The sequence below is a fragment of the Pan troglodytes genome, chromosome 18, assembly GCF_028858775.2.
Source record: "Pan troglodytes isolate AG18354 chromosome 18, NHGRI_mPanTro3-v2.0_pri, whole genome shotgun sequence".
Lineage (NCBI taxonomy): Eukaryota > Metazoa > Chordata > Mammalia > Primates > Hominidae > Pan > Pan troglodytes.
In genome coordinates, this window is record NC_072416.2 from 82767581 (window position 1) to 82782263 (window position 14683).

Consider the following 14683-nt stretch of genomic DNA (forward strand, 5'->3'; position numbering starts at 1 on the left):
CCGCCTTCCCACCCATGCTCCCCTCCCACTCCCCACCCATGCTCCCCGCTCCACAGCCCTCACCCCATGGCCCCCACCTACACTACCCCCTACTCCCCAACCCCCGCGCTCCCCATCCACACTCACCGGCCATAGCCCTCATGCCACGGTCCCCACCCCCTGCTCCCCACCCCACACTCACCCTCCACAGCCCTCACCCCCTGCTCTCCACCCTCACTCCCCACCCACGCTCCCCTCCCACGGCCCCCACCCCATGGCCCCCACCCCATGGCCCCACTAGGTTCCTGTCCTCCTGCCCACCCAGGAGCCTCATCCTTTTTTATGCTTTTTAATCCTAAGATATTATTTACACAGCATGAACTGCACCCTGTGAAAGTGTACATTTCAGTGGGTTTCGGTCCATTCACAAGGTTGTGCATGGTGATGCACCCCACTGAGCTCTCCCAGCACGAGTGCCCAGCAGACCGTGAGTGCTCAGTTTATATTTGTTGGGGGGATGAGTGATCAAAGTCACCCAGGAAGAGAGTGTGGTGTTGCCAAGAATGGGCCACACAGCAGCCAGGTTTGGCCAAATCCAGAGAGCTGCAGGGTGGACACAGCCCTCTCTCTGTCCCTCTGTTAGGCAGGGGCCCAGAGGGGGCTGTGGCTGCAGGGGTCACACAGGGGCCGCCAGGAGCCTGGCTCTTTGCATCTCAAGCCAGGTTCTTTTCACCCCTCCCCCAGCTCCAGCTGACCCCTGGCCCGCCTGAAGCAGCAGCAGCTTTTATTTGCAAGCCATGAACAATACACTCCATTTTATAAGCAGCGTAGAATTCTAGCCAGAAACGGGGAGAAAAGTGCTTCCGGGTCAGATCAGACCTCCAAAGGCGAGCCCTTCAGGCAAAAGGAGGGAAATCGGGATTTCCTGGGAAAGTCTCTCCAGGGCAGGAGGGAACACTTGGGTTCAGGAATTAAGGAGCATTGCTCCCCAGACACACGCACAGGTTTTCTGTGTCAACAACAATGGCAGAAATGGCCTCTAAACAACAGTGGCCTCTAAACACTTCCCACGGCTCCCCCATGGCCTGGGCCTGGGCCTTAGGTCTGCCCCACGGTGTTCCACAGAAGATCCTCCCGTGGTCTTCCCTTCTTGTTTCACAAAGATTTTACATTGCAAGCTGGGGTGCAGGGGGTGTCAGGAGTGGAGGCGAGAAGCACACACACCAGGTAAGAATTGCAGCCTGGCCTGCGTACTGCCTCGGCTGTGAAATGGGATAACAAAATGAAATCACAAGTGACTGTGGCAGGCAAAACAACGGCCCCTAAGACATCTATGTCCTAAACCCCAAAACTGTGAATATGTCCCTCACATGGCAAAAGGGCTTTGAGGGTGTGATTAAGGTAAGGATCCTGAGATGGGAGATTCTCCTGGGTTATCTGGGTGAGCCCCACGTGATCACTGCAGTCCTTAAATGGGGAAGGGTGGGGAAGAGGGCCAGAACCAGAGAGGTGGCATCATGAGGACTCGACCTGCCAGTACTGGCTTTGAAGACAGAGGAAGCGGCCACAAGCCAAAGAATGCAGGCAGTCTCTGGAAGCACAAGAAGGCAAGAAAATGGATTCTCCTCTGGAGCCTCCAGGAGAAAGCAGCCCTGTCCACACCTGGATTTTAGTCCTGTGAGGCTCATGTCAGACTTTTGACTTCCAGAACTATAAGATGATGCATTTATGTTGTTTTAATTCACCAAGTTTGTGGTCATTTGTTACAGTGGCCATAGGAAATTAACACAATGACCCTGGCTAATGCCTGGCCTAATAAAGGTCCACTGTTAACCATTGCTGTTATCAACTTATTTATTTATTGCTGGCAAGGAAGCTTACCTAAGTACATAGAAGACAAGGTAAGAATAAGTGCATGAAGAAAAGCGTGATGACCATAAACTAAGTACAGAACTAAAAACAAGATCTATGGCAGGTTAATTTCAAAATGCACTCATGAAATAAAATATTAAATGCTGACGTGCCATGCCTGCCTTCAAAAACCAGCCTCTGGGGACCTGCCACTGCTGAGGCCACTGAGCTGAATCAGAAAAGTCACAGGCACTTGTTTAAGTGGGAGAGGAAGGTGGCGATGCCTGGGCTCTGGAGTAAGAGGCCTGGGGCCAGAGCAGTCACATGGCCAGTGGTAGCGGCCAGGAGCCTTGTGGGCCACTGGGCTGTTACTTTGGAGGAGGGGACAGCGGGCCCTCCTGTGTGAGCTTAGCTCTCAGACATCTACATGGACTGTCACTCATTTGCCTACTCAACGACACCTGTGCAGGCTGCCAGGTACTGTTCCCAGCACTGCCAATACTGCAGAGAACAAAGCTGACCTGGTTGCCCCACGGGGCTTGGATGCTCCCAGGAAAGTCACAAGATAAACAGGTGCATAACTTCACATGTGGCTATGATCTTAGGCACTGCTAAATGCTGCAAGGAGATGCTTTTTGACTCCTTGTCACCTTCTCCAAGGCCATGTCTGGTTTCAGTGGTCGTGGGCATAGCCACTTGGGTACACCATGACATCCTGCCATGTCTAGCTGCTCAACCTCACAGAGGCACAGCCTGGAGTGCAGAAACCCTAAAGCCCCTAAAGGACCCCTCAACCAATGGGGGATAAGAGTCGCTGGCTACGTGCCCCCGCCTCCCAGGGCTGCACCCTCCATGTCCCTCTAAGGGTCTCTGAGGGATTCTGTCCCAGGTGCCCACAGCAGTAACTGTAGGATTCTGTCCCAGGCGCCTACAGCCCATAAGAAGTAGAGCTGAAATTTGAACCCAGGCGTTATGGGTTCTCTTCTATAAGCAAGAGACAAAGGAGTGGACAGCCAGTGCTTGCTGGGAAAAGCCTATGACCCAGGATTCAGCCCATGACTTGGGCCCACTCAAGGGAGCAACACACCTATGGGGGAAAGAGATTGGCAGCCAGCTAACCATGAAGGATGGGGATTCCCCACCAAGGATACCACCACCAAAGGGACAAAGTCCCTCTCTCCAGGAGGACTTCGCCAAGGAGTTGAAGAAACAGACATGCACACGACCACCACACGGGACACCAACACCACAAAGACAAGGAGGGCATCCGAGCAGAGGGAACATTCACACCGGGCCTTGACGGGTGTGTAGGAGTCCTCCAGGAAGGCGAAACAGATGAAGACAGTGCAGGCAGAGGGAAGAGACTCCACAGGCCTAGGGAAGCGGGAAGGCAGGGCAGCGCGGCACAGGGGAAGAGCTGGGAGCCTCGGACACAGATCTGGATTCAAAGTGCAGTTCTTCCCAACTGCAGCATCTCCAGCAAGCGACTCTGGCTCTCCAAGGAAAATGTCAGGTTCCTCCTCAGTGAAGTGGGGATAATTTCTACTTGTGGGTGTCACTCTGCTCATTACTCCCTCAGAGAGAAGATAAATTAGATAAACTAACACACGCAGAGCTCCTACGTAGGGCCTGGGACTTGGGCATCCCTAAGGTCAGCATCGTGTGTGTTGGGGACACACACTGGAGGGGTCGGCTGGCCAGCACCTGTCATAAAGGGCACCCCATGTCATGTCTGAGCATTTGGACCTTATGGAGAAAAGGTGTTGGAAGTGGGAGGCGGGGGAGCAACTTGACCTGAAGGTTAGAAAGCCACCCCTGGCCTGGACTGCAAGCTCACTAGGGTCAGGGAAAGGACTCAACTCAGTACTTGGCAAAGGGCTTGGGGCATAGTAGATGCTCCAGAAATGTCCTGGAGAAGACAAGGTCATGATCAAGGGTGGAGCCCTAAGAAACGCCTAGACTTATCGGGCAGGAAGCAGAAGCAGCAGCAGAAGGAAGTGAGAATGACAGGAGAGAGACATAAAAGGAGAACTAGGCAAGTCTAGCCATGCAGAAGCAGATGCAGAAGCAGAAGCACAAGCGAGGGGGACTATCTTTTCAGGAGGTGCTGGCCACTGGCAAATGCTGGAGGGAGGTAAAGTGGATCAGAGACAAAGAAATGACCACTAAATCTGGCAACTGGAATATTACCAAAGACCTAGACATAGAGCTCCATGCTCTGGGTGTGGGTGGGCACCAGAATGAAATGGGGTAAAGAAAGGATGGGAGACAAGGAGGTATTTATAACACCTATAAAATCTGTAAGGGATGCTTTCAAAAAGTTTGCATTAACTTCTGAATATTTTCAAGGGACAAAAACCCAATTCAACTAGTGTTTAGGGAATGCTTTTTTTGAACTTGAGACACTGTACTTACCAGGAAGATAGACATCTATCATCCTTCATCATTTTCTGTTTGTGGTGACACGGCCACAAACAGAAAAGAAAGCACAAACATCACCATGCAGTAGACTGAAAGAGCTACCACAAAGCCCACGCCCCTGTGGACACACAAAAAAGCTATACAGTGTGGCTCAGGGCCTCCCAGCAACAGATCTGTGGGCAAAGAAGGCAATGGGAGACTGGATAGTGCAGAAAATTACAAAGGTAATGTTTTCGCAGCCCTTCAGGGTACCACTTAAAAACAAAAACCCAGCCGGGCGGGGTGGCTCACGCCTGTAATTCCAACACTTTGAGAGGCCAAGGCAAGTGGATCGCTTGAGCCCAGGAGTTCGAGACCAGCCTGGACAACATAGTGAAACCCTGTCTTTACAAAAGATACAAAAATGAGCCAGGCGTGGTAGCAGGTGCCTGTAGTCCCTGCTATTGGAGACGCTGAGGTAGGAGAATCGCCTGAGCTGGGAGGCAGAGGTTGCAGTGAGCCAAGATCGTGCCACTGCACTCCAGCCTGGGTGACAGGGCACGACCTTGTCTCAAAAATTAAATTAAATTTAAAACCCAACATTGTTTCTGGAGCAAAGTAGGAACCCAATAAAATGTTTGTCGCATGCATTAACGGACAGACTGTTCAGCACTTTATAACTGCCCAAAGCCCTGTCACAGATTTGGAGCTTCTTTTTGATGTCACATTCCCTTAGACCTTAGGAAAGAAAGCAATTTATCTCCTTCCCTTCTCGCCCAAATTTCTTAAACCCGTGTGTGTATGTGCAGCTAGGGAAAAAATATTCAGGTGCAAAACAGCACGATAAATAGACTGCCGACTCTCTGTGTGTTGTATTACCATATATGCAGAGGTCATGGACAGCAAGTGAATTTGACTCCTTAGCATTCCAGCTCCCTTCTTTTGGTAACTATACTCCAGTTTTCCATAGGAACCACCTCTCTGCCACTCTCAGTCTCTGTCATCCAGGTAGGGCTGATCCCACCTCCAAGAGGCATCCCCCAGGCCTGCACTAAGGCCAGTCAGTCTTCCTGGAGGCATAGCAGGCCAGAAAATGGGGCTGCGAGACAGGAGAGTGCAGAGGCAAGGAAGGCCTCCTTCAATCCTTTCTTCAACATCTATGCCAAGTGGTTAGTCGGACTCTCCTGACATACGTCCTGTGATGGGGGCCTCACTTTCTCCTCTGGTAGCCCATTCTACCTTAAGGGTCTCTTCCTCTCCAGGTCAACCCAAAATCTATCTGATATGGTTTGCCTCTGGGTCCCCACCCAAATCTCACCTTGAATTGTAATAAGTGTCAAGGGCAGGACGGGGTGGAGATAATTGACTCAGGGGGGCAGTTTCCCCCATACTGTTCTGGTGATAGTGAGTTCTCACAAAACTGATGGTTTTATAAGCGGCTTCCCCCTTCACTTGGCTCTCAGTCTGTCTCCTGCTGCCACGTAAAGAAGGATGTGTTTGCTTCCCCTTTTGCCATGATTGTAAGTTTCCTGAGGCCTCCCCAGCCATGCAAAACTGTGAGCCAATTAAACCTCTTTTCTTTATAAATTACCCAGTCACGGGTATTTCTTCATAGCAGCGTGAGAAGAGACTAACACACTATCCCTGAATTCCTACTGCGTGGTCCCATTTACCACATAGGGTTGGTGTGGGGGTAGGAACACAAGAAGTCCACACTTTCCACATGACAGCCCCTCAAACATCCGAAGACAACATTCATGTCTCCCAAGGATCTCTCCTCTTGATCTCACAAGGTTAAATATGCCCAATTTCCTCAGTCAGTTCTCACATGAGAGGCTTTAAATTCCTTGTCCAGCCTGGATTCTCCTCTCCTCTGAGACTGTGTCCAGCTGCCTAACCTGGAGACTATGGCCAGGACTCTTTTAGATGGAAACTAAATCCAGAACCCACTCACACTGGCCTGAGAAAAAATATTACTTGGCTCATGAAAGTGAACCGTCTAAAGAGAAAGCTTCAGGCATGGCTGGATCCCAGAGTTTTCTGGCACGTCACCTGTCTCCACTCCCACCACCAGGCTCTGTTCCTGAGTTCTCAGACAGGTACTCTCTATAAATGGTAGACATGCCCTGTGAGCTCCAAGCCCTCATTATTCTTATTTGTTTTAATCCCAGAGAAAGATAAAAAGACTCTTTACCAACAACTTTGTCCGAAGTCTCAGGGATGAATCTGATTGGCTAGATTTGAGTCACAAGGGCCCTTGAACCAATCAGTTAGCAGAAGAGTGGCTTGCTCTGATTGGACAGGTCTGGGTTATGTGCACTCTCACAGGAACTACATTGGTTGACCAGGATTATTATGAAATGGAAGGGAGAGGTTCCCCCAAAGGAGGGAATGCTGGACAGAAAAAAAACCATCAATCCCTACATCTCTCTCTGTGGTGTTTTGGGTTAAACACTACTGGCTGACCAGAGCCTCATGGGAATATCATCTCCACCAAGACCATCATCCAACAAATGTCACAGGGCACCTGCCTCCAACCAAGCTGATGCTGCCCTTCATGAAGAAGCCTTTTCTGGTAACCACCCCACATCTCAAATTTATTTCAACCTATTCATTGATATGTAACACCTTCCGAAGGTGCTACTTTAACAATAACCACATTGATTGAGCTTTACTCTGTGTCAGGCAGTACTCTACAAGCTTTATATGGAACATGCCAGTTTATCCTTACAGCAACCTACATGCAATCATTATCCCCACGTTTACAGACAAGAAAACAGAGACCCTGGGAGATCTGCCCAAGGTCACACAGCACAGCAAGGCTATCGTTCAAAGCAAGACGCCCCAGCCTCACCACTGATGCTCTTAACCAATCAGCTCTAAAATCTGCACCAACAGAAAACTGGACTCATTCCCAGATGCCTGGATTCCTTCTAAAATAAAACTGCTTGCAACACATAATTTGAGGTCCATGGATAGAGGATTGCTTTAACAATGTCACATTTGTATGAGAGAAACTACGTAGCCATTTTTAAACTGGTATTGCAGAAGAACAGGGGAAGATAGGGAAGAAACTTTGGAATTACAGTTATTGTGGGAGGTGGCTCTAAAATCTCTATGATCCCCTTTTGTAGTAGAATTACATACAGAAAACTATGTCAAGAATACAGATAAAAATGAGACCAGTGGTCTGTCCTGGGAGATGACAATAAAATGTCAGCTCCACGAGGACAGGCGCCTTTTCTGCTTCTATATTTATCCTCAGTGCCTACAGTCATGCCCCACAGAGTAGCAGTCCCATATGTCGAATGAATTAAATGAATAAACAGGAGAATGAAGGAATAAACACATGAAGGAACAAGTTCCTGAGTGTTTGCAAAACTATATCTGAACTATATCTACTTGGTATTCTCTTCTTTTGGTTTAGTCTTGCTTAATGAGTATGCCACAGAGAATATGTATTATCTGAATGGTGCAGAAACAAAATGTGATTTCACAGACAGCCCCAGCCACTGCCTCGCCACACATACATGATCTGTAAGCCCTTTCTGCTGTGGCCAGGTAGATCATACGACCGGTCTGGTAAATGGCCCCTTTCCCTCCACCTCTGCCAGCTGAGCCCTGATTGCTCCAGGCTCCCAGTGGCTCTGTCAGGTGAACCTGTGACCCTCCAGCCCAGCTCAGCACCCATTTCCTTCCCATCATCTCTCCCCCTTCCATCTTCTTGGTGCTCTTGAACGCTACTTCCACATCACTTAAATTCCAAAAACAAAAATGGCAATCGCAGTAATTGACATTTATGGAGTGCTCACTATGTCCCAAGCAGAATAAGGACTTGCTTCCTTAATCCTCCTAATGACCACACTGTAGCAGGTTACCAGATGGGTAACTCACCTGCTCCAGAGCACATGAATGGCAGGTATTTGAACCCAGGCAATCGGACAAAACCCAAACCTTGAACTACTGAGCTAAGCACCTCTCACCATGCTCCTTCATGCAGACCCGGGCCAAGGCTCTAATGCGTGTCCACATGGGGCCAAATGCCTATTGCATACCAGCCTTGGCCAGGTGCCTACTTTGTGCTGAGCGGGGACGTGTACTGAAAGCTTCCGAGTGGCAAGCATAATGCCTTCACGAGTGCTATCAGAGTAAAAATAATTATTTGAGGCCGGGCGCGGTGGCTCACGCCTGTAATCCCAGCATTTTGGGAGGCTGAGGCGGGTGGATCACTTGAGGTCAGGAGTTTGAGACCAGCCTGGCCAACATGGTGAAACCCCATCTCTACTAAAAATACAAAAATTTGCCGTGTGTGGTGGCACATGCCTGTAGTCCCAGCTACTTGGGAGGCTGAGGCAGGAGAATCTCTTGACCCCGGGAGGCAGAGGTTGCACTCCAGCCTGGGCGACAGAGAAAAACTTTGTCTCAAAAAAAAAAAAAGCAGTGGTAGGGGTAGCCAACACACACCATGGCCTGTGCTCTCATTTTAGGTGCATTACTTCAGTGAACCCTCCCAGTCACCCTCAGAGGTAGGCATGTCAGGATCCCCATTTTACAGACCTAAAAACTGAGGCACAGAGGGAGGGAGGCACTTGCCCAAGGCCACACACACAATGAGTGAGAAGCAGAGCGGAGATGTCAATCTAGAATGTCTCTTTCTTTTTTTTTTTTTTTTTTTTTTTTGAGATAGAGTCTCACTCTGCTGCCCAGGCTGGAGTGCAACAGCGCGATCTCGGCTCATTGCAACCTCTGCCTCCTGGGTTCAAGTGATTCTCCCGCCTCAGTCTCCGAGTAGCTGGGATTATAGGCGCCAGCCACCATGCCTGGCTAATTTTTGTATTTTTAGTAGAGACAGGGTTTCACTATGTTGGCCAGGCTGGTCTTGAACTCCTGACCTCAAGTGATCCACCTGCCTTAGCCTCCCAAAGTGCTGGGATTACAGGCATGAGCCGCGGCGCCCGGACTAGAGTGTTTCTGATTCCAAAGTGTACTCAGGGTTGAAATGAAGAAGGAATCACACTAAGCTAGGTGGGTGGCTAAGTCCTAAATGAGTTGAGATGGGGAAGAGGAATACCGCATAGTAGAAACCTCCAAAATCAAAAGCACCAAGACGGGAAATGTTACAGTGTTGGGCTGCAGGTGTGTGAGGGAGGCTGTGTGGAGCTACTAGAGAGGAGATATGGGTGGGGACAAACCGACTAGAAAGCCAAGCAGACAGCATGAGTGTAATCCAGTGGGGCAGAAGGGAGCCACAGCAGGTTAATGAGCAGAGGAGTGACTTGATTAGAAATGTACTGTAGAAAGAATTACCCCAGCAAGGGAGGACAGAGTGGATACCAGACAAGGAAGATTAAGGGCAAATAGACTGTTGCTATAAAGAGGAAAGCAGAGATGTTAAGGGGCAAATGGACACTTCTGTGAAAGTGGCATGCCATTCTTCCCTAGGAAGCCACCTCCTCAAGTCAGTCTCCTGGTTTGAGTGGGGCTGCCCCGCCCCCCACCCACTCCAGAGGTGGGCATGTGATCCAGGCCTGGCCACGCAGAGTCTCCACGATTGGTCTAGGGATGGGCACATGACCTCAGGGCCAAAGACAGTCCAGGGACCCCCAAAATCACTGGCAAAGAGGCTTGCTCCGTCTTTCCACCAAGATGGCTCTGCCCAGGGGCTAAACCTCCCCCCTCCCCGCAAGAATGGAGGTGAACGATGAAGACAGAGCTAGGAGGAGGAGAGGCTGTTTGGAGTTCGGGCAGTCTTTGCTGCTGCTAGAACTTCCCCTGGAGTTTCCAACCTAGAGGCCACAGTGGATTTTCTGCTTACGTTAATCTGCACTGGGCATTTCTCACCGCCCTCGCAAGGTCTCTGACCATCCCAGGCGAACTGAGCTATGGAGCAAGAAGCAAGAGCGGAGGTAGTGGAGGGGCAGGCAGCGAGGAAGGCCGGGAGCCAGGCAAGCTCGGGAAGAAGCAGCGCAGACCCAGAGCAGGCAGAAAGATTGGGAGGATGAGTGCGGGGGTGGGAGGGAACTGGCCTGGCAGCACAGACACCCCGTGGCCCTCTGGAAAACAGCTCTGAGGGAGGAAAGGCCAGGCCAGGAGGCTGGGAAGAGATGAGGAGGGGAGGCTGGGTGGAGAGATCCCATTCTGGAAAGCCGTGGGGGAGGAAGGGGAGAAGGGACAGTAGCCTGAGGTGGGAGGGCCAGGGAAGGGGGTGTTTCAGAGAGAATGCCTGAGTGCCAGAGCGGGGAGGGTTGGGAGAAGAGCAGGACCCCAGGAAGGCCCACACCCCGAGTTTATAAGGAAGAAACTGGGTGCTGTTTCTGGCCTTCCAAGTCTGCTGGCCACCTTGTGAGATGTTTGGAAGCAGGAAGCCTGAACCAGAGTGGAACCTTTCTTCTCAGGCCTGTCAGGATACCTGGCAGGGAACTGGGGCCACAAAAGAGCCCTCTCTGAGTCCCAAGTGGGCAACCATGTCATTTGCAACCTGCAAGCAATCCCACGAGAGGTGAGAATCTAAACAACCGGCCGGGCGCGGTGGCTCACGCCTGTAATCCCAGCTCTCAGGGAGGCTAAGAGGCGGGAGGATAGCTTGAGCCCAGGAGTTCGAGACCTGCCTGGGCAATATAGCGAGACCCCGTTCTCCAGAAAAAGGAAAAAAAAAAAAAAAAAAAAAAAAACAAAAGACAGAGAATCTAAACAACTTCCTCAGAAGCCAAGAGCACCTGCCCCGAGCCAGCCTGCCTGGGTTCAAGTCCCACCTCTGCCACTTTCTAGCTGGGTGAATGCAGGAAGCCTATTAACCTCTCTGGGCCTCAGTTTCCTCATCTGTAGAATAGGAGTAACCTTAGTACCTGCCACACCAGGCTGTTCTGAGGTATGACCAAGATAAGGCACGTCGAGCGTGGTGACTACTATCCAGCCAGTGCCAGTGTTGAGTCCATTGTCCCTGGGTTATGAGGACACGACGACAGGAAGGAACAAGCTTTTCCGAGAGGAACAAGAGCAGACACGGCAACCATAATTCTCCTATGCATTTGTCCAACAGATGGCTGGGGAAAGAAAGCACTGCAGCTGAAGCTCCCATGGCCCATTCATGAGGATCCACACACAGCAGGGAAGCATTTTTAGCTTCCTCGCCAGACACGCGCCACTCCCCACTCCCGTCCCTGGGGGGCAGGGGGTGGGTCTGAGCAGAAAACCACAAGCCTGTGGGAGGAGGGAAGTGTTCTCCCACTACACCAGAGTGGGCTGAGGCCTGGGAGCATCTGCCAGGAGCCTCCTGATGGGATGGATGCTCTTTTCCTCATCCCCTTCTACTTGCTGGAGAGAACAGTAGCTTCAGAGGCAGAACATGGTTTGATGGGGGAAAGGAGGGATGGGTGACCAGCGGGAGGAAAGAAGCTGAATTTAGGGAGGGAAGCTGGTCTGTAAAGCATAGCCTCAGAGCCGGCAAAGCAGAAATACTGCTGAATCTCCTGGCTGTTCACGGACTGGAGGGGAGAAAGTTAAGAGTTTGCACTTATTCCACTTGCAAAAGCATTCAACTACAGAGGCGGAGGGACGGAGGCCTGGGTTCAAATCCTGCCCTGCCAACTCTCCACATCGTTGCAGTGCTTTATGCTGCGATTTTAGGCCAACTGTTTACAAAAGCAATGAATGAACGTCTACAGGCAGCGCTCAAGGAGTAATTTTAGTTGTGTGTGTGTGTGTGTGTGTGTGTGCACGCGGGTTCTTAGTATCACCCATCCTCTAGTAGTCACACCACAAATATCCTTTGAATTGAACTAAATGCAAAATATAATTTGATTATGGAAGCAGTTAAGGAAAGAAACACCCACATGATCCCTGGCACAATTTTGTACTTTTTATTTATTTCGCAAACAATCATGTAGCTTGTACAGGCACTGTTCTGAGCATTTTATACATACTGACTCACTTATCCTCGCAACAGCACTGTGAGAGTGCAGGTGAGGAAACCAAGACCCCCAGAGATTAAGGAACTCGTTCCAAACCACACAGCCAGGAAGCAGCCGTTCAGGGATTCGAACCCACACCGTCGGCCGGGCACAGTGGCTCACGCCTGTAATCCCAGCACTTTGAGAGGCCAAGGTGGGCAGATCACCTAAGGTCAGAAGTTAGAGACCAGCCTGGCCAAAATGGTGAAACCCTCATCTCTACTAAAATTACAAAAAATTAGCCAGGCGTGGTGGCGGGCGCCTGTAATCCCAGCTACTCAGGAGGCTGAGGCAGGAGAATCTCTTGAACCCGGGAGACGGAGGTTGCAGTTAGCTGAGATTGTACCACTGCACTCCAGCCTGGGCAAAAGAGGAAGATTCTGTCTCAAAAATAAATAAATAAGTAACCCACACCGTCTGGTTCAGGGTCCACGCCCTAACCTCCGGGCTGTGCTGCCTTTGTCCGAAAGCTTGCTTCCAACTAAAGACCAGAAATGGGAGGGAGTCGCATTCTCCAATCTCTTTAAAAGGTCCCATTACCAACATCACAGAGCCTCTGCCACTACTGAGGGGTTTATGGCGATGCCTGCCACGTGGTCTTTCTTTTCATGGTTCACACGCCACAGGGAAGTGCCTAAGGCACACATATCTTAAGTATACAGTCTGATGATTTTTCACGCGGGTACACACCTGCATAACCCCCTCCCAGATCAACAAATGTCTACAGAGACATTTTCAGCTCCCAGCAGTCCGGGTGGTGTGCCCCTCCCCATCAGTGGCTATCTAGCCCCAAAAGCTAATCTCGATTCTGACATTCACACCATAGATTAGTTTCGCCTTGTCTAGGATTTATAAATGGAATCATACGGTGTGTACTCTTTTGCATCTGATTCTACTCGTCAAATTAAAAATCACATAAAATCAGCACACGGGCAGACAATGATAGCGGGAGAAAGGAGGGCGCGGCTGAGTTTCTTTCCCTTCCAAGCAGCCCCCTAGCCTGTTCGTATTTGGGCTCAGTGACTGATCAAAGGGGACAGTGGGAAGAGCTGGACACTGGAGTTTGGAAACACAGGAGTTGACCTTGGAAAACCAGTGGACCGCAGGGGGCAAAAGAGCTGCCCCGCCTGGAGAAGGCATTGTAGGATGGCGGAGGCAGGTGGGTCACTTCTGTTGCTTCGGATGTCCAGAGGGGAGAAGGTTTTATGAGGCCTTAAAACGCTCACATCGGGTTCCTCCCACGCCATGCGCCAGGGGCACCCCATGTGGCCACCGGTTCCTCCCGGGTTCGCTCTGGCCGGGGCTCCCCGGGTGCAGACAACCTCCCAACGACCGCGCATCCGCCCGGCAGGCGCGCCTCCCTACCTGTGCACTGCTGGATGAAGTGCTGGTACTCCGCTCCCTGCTCGCCGGGGACGATGGTGGAGCCGTCATATTTAAAAGTCACCCTTTGGGTTGGGAGAAGAAAAAAACACACACACACATCAGCGCTGGTGGCCGCGCGACGCGGCGCTTGCAGAGGACAATCTAACAGACGCGCTGGCCACGGAGAAGCCCGCGGGGGCCTGGCACGCCGTCCCGGAATAAGGCGAGGAAGACAGCGCGGGAGGCCCCGAATCCGTCCCGCCTGGAGGCCGGCTCGGTGCACGAGGCCCCGCGCGAGCCCCGGGAGCGGGGCGTGGAGAGGAATGAAAAGTTCCTACCAGATGACGGCCGAGCCGTCGTCGCGCACCAGGTTGTACGCCGCCCGGCAAGCCTCTTTGTCGATCTTGGTGGCCATCGCCGCGGAGCCGCAGCGGGACACTGTCCGGGGCGGCCGAGCGCGCCCCTGGCCGGCGGCGGGGATGGGAGCGCGGCGGGTACGCGCCGAGGGCGCACGGGCTGGCGGCGGTGGCGACGGCGACGCGGCGCCTGCGAGCTCCGAGCGCGGCGGCGGCTTCCACTGCGGACGGAGAGCGCGCGGGGACCCCAGGCCGTGGCCCGCCCCGCCCCCCCGCGCCCATTGGCCGCCCAGGCCGCGGCCCGCCTCTTCATTGGCCGTCGGGCTGCGGGGGCGGAGCGTCTTGATTCTCTGGCGGCCAATCCCAGACCGGAAGGCTTGCGCAACTCCGCGGTGGGGGCTGGAGTAGGGGCTTTGCCGCCTCCCTCTCACTATCCCTCCTCCCTCCCGCTCTCTTCTCCCCCAACATCCCTCTTCTCTCTCCTTCTCCTTCTCACTTCCCCTCCTCCCCTCCCGACCCCTCCCTGGAAACTCCCACTACCCCAACCCCCTTTCCCACCCCGTCTTCCTCCTCTCCCTCCTCCTTCCTCTTCTTCCCCCACTCCTTGCTTCCCCCACTTCCCTGACCTCTTCCCCCTCCCTTCCCTCCCCCTCTTTCTCCCTTCCCCCTTTATTCTTCTTCCTCTCTCCTCCTCCCTCTTCTTGCCTATCCCAGCCCAAAACTTCTCCATCCTCCCTATTTCCTTCTCCCCAAGCTCTCTTCTTTCCTCCTCCTTGACCCCCT

The 14683-nt window shown here is 52.1% G+C and overlaps 1 protein-coding gene across 1 annotated transcript in view; it reads right to left on the reverse strand.

Moving 5' to 3' along the window:
* Positions 1–14178, reverse strand: part of COTL1 (coactosin like F-actin binding protein 1) — a 52608-nt gene extending 38430 nt beyond the window's left edge. Inside the window, exons 1-2 of the mRNA XM_016930291.3 lie at positions 13883–14178; positions 13545–13627 (exon numbers count right to left, since the gene is read on the reverse strand). Of these exons, the coding sequence (XP_016785780.1) occupies positions 13545–13627; positions 13883–13959 (160 nt within the window). The 5' untranslated portion in view covers positions 13960–14178. The remainder of the gene's footprint in view (positions 1–13544; positions 13628–13882) is intronic.
* Positions 14179–14683: the final 505 nt, after the last annotated feature.